The sequence below is a fragment of the Drosophila subobscura genome, chromosome J, assembly GCF_008121235.1.
Source record: "Drosophila subobscura isolate 14011-0131.10 chromosome J, UCBerk_Dsub_1.0, whole genome shotgun sequence".
Classification (NCBI taxonomy): Eukaryota; Metazoa; Arthropoda; class Insecta; order Diptera; family Drosophilidae; genus Drosophila; species Drosophila subobscura.
Genome location: NC_048532.1, coordinates 9,675,841 through 9,677,378, shown reverse-complemented (window position 1 = coordinate 9,677,378; position 1,538 = coordinate 9,675,841). Strand labels below are relative to the sequence as shown.

General features: G+C 35.0%; 1 protein-coding gene across 1 annotated transcript; it reads left to right on the top strand.

The window, feature by feature from the left end:
* Positions 1-777: 777 nt before the first annotated feature.
* Positions 778-1,538, top strand: LOC117893411 (the record flags this gene model as incomplete). The annotated part of the gene is made up of 2 exons (XM_034800022.1): positions 778-1,231; positions 1,294-1,538. Coding segments are annotated over exons 1-2 (699 nt in total), but the record flags the coding sequence as incomplete, so codon positions are not given.

Here is a 1,538-nt window from a genome sequence, read left to right as displayed (position 1 = left end):
CATGTTGGGGGGGGTTAATCTTGTAACGTTCCCAGTTAATTGTATTAAATACGCTCCACGGCATTGGCTGTGGGTTGAGGCTCTTCTTATTGTGGCTTCGCGGAGTTAATGAACCATTGATGATCAAGGATAAGCATGCGGCGGTGCTGTGTGTGGACAGGGCAATTAGTTGGGATCGTCTGTTGTTGTTCTGGCCCTTCATTGTGGCAATATCTAAATATAGATGCCGGGGGGACTAGCCATAAAATCTGTATGGCTCGATATGGGAAACAGCACACATTAACGAATTTATTGCCGATAATTGCAAAATACAGTGTGGAACACAGCTACAATGCCACAATTGGACTTACAATTTTGATGCAATAATAATTTGTTTAATTCTAACAGCAAATTTGGCCATCTTTTGTGGTTGAAACTATCCCACAAGAAAACAAATTCCTCTATAGAAGAATTTTTCATTTGATTAAACATTAAATATAAATGTATTGCTGTTTGAAGAAAATACTCCAACATAGCATTCAAAATATTAATATAATAATAATATTCTCAAAGTATTTCCCATGGAATAAATATCAATTAAACAATTGTTAAAAACATGGAAGCAACTATTTATTTATCTGTTTCCACCGGAGACGCATCGCATCACTAAGTAAACATCGATATACATACATTATTAATGTGTACGATATATCGAGAGGCCCAGTATATTACCATCTCTGATAGTTATTTACATACATTTGTGCTGTTTCCGTTTCCGGTTTAAGTTTCGCTATTAAAATGCTTTCCCATTTACCGATTGAGATTCTAAATCAGATTTATGGAAACTTGAACTTAAATGATAAACTTCAACTGGCTCAAGTCAGCGAAGAGCTTGGCCACGCATTTGCCTACCATAGTAAATTGGTTTATACGCATGTGGACTGCGATGTTTTTACAAATGATGTATTGACAGTTTTTCTGCCGCTTTGCGGAGCGAGTGTTGTCCACATGAATACGACTGAAAAAACATTCGAGAAGCCAATTGTGGAGCTAATAGTAAAGCACTGCACCAACTTGAAATCTACCTGTGTGGAGGTTCCAACTGATAATTTGAAGGAGTTCAAGGCATTTATGGGCATTAAAAGCCTAAGAAAAATTGAATATTTTAATAAATTAAGGTGTAATCATATAATCGAATGCATTAATACAGATTGTAAAGAGTTGAAAGTGTTTCACATAAGGAATGGACAGGGTATGGACTTTAAATAAATCAAAATTAATCTATTTTTTAAATATTTTTTTAATTGGTTTTAGCACAACACATTCCAAGACTGATAAACTTGGAAAAACTGTACATCATTTGGCCTGAGACAAAATATGTATTAAATATTTTAGAAATAGCCTCACACTTAAAAAAACTTCGCTGCTTGGTGGTTATATATACCAGCGTTTCAATCTGCCAGAAATTTGATTTTTTATTACCGGAATTGGAAGAACTTGAGTTATTGAATTGCACAATTTGTCCACAAGTAATGCCAACATGTCCAAAGCTCAAATCG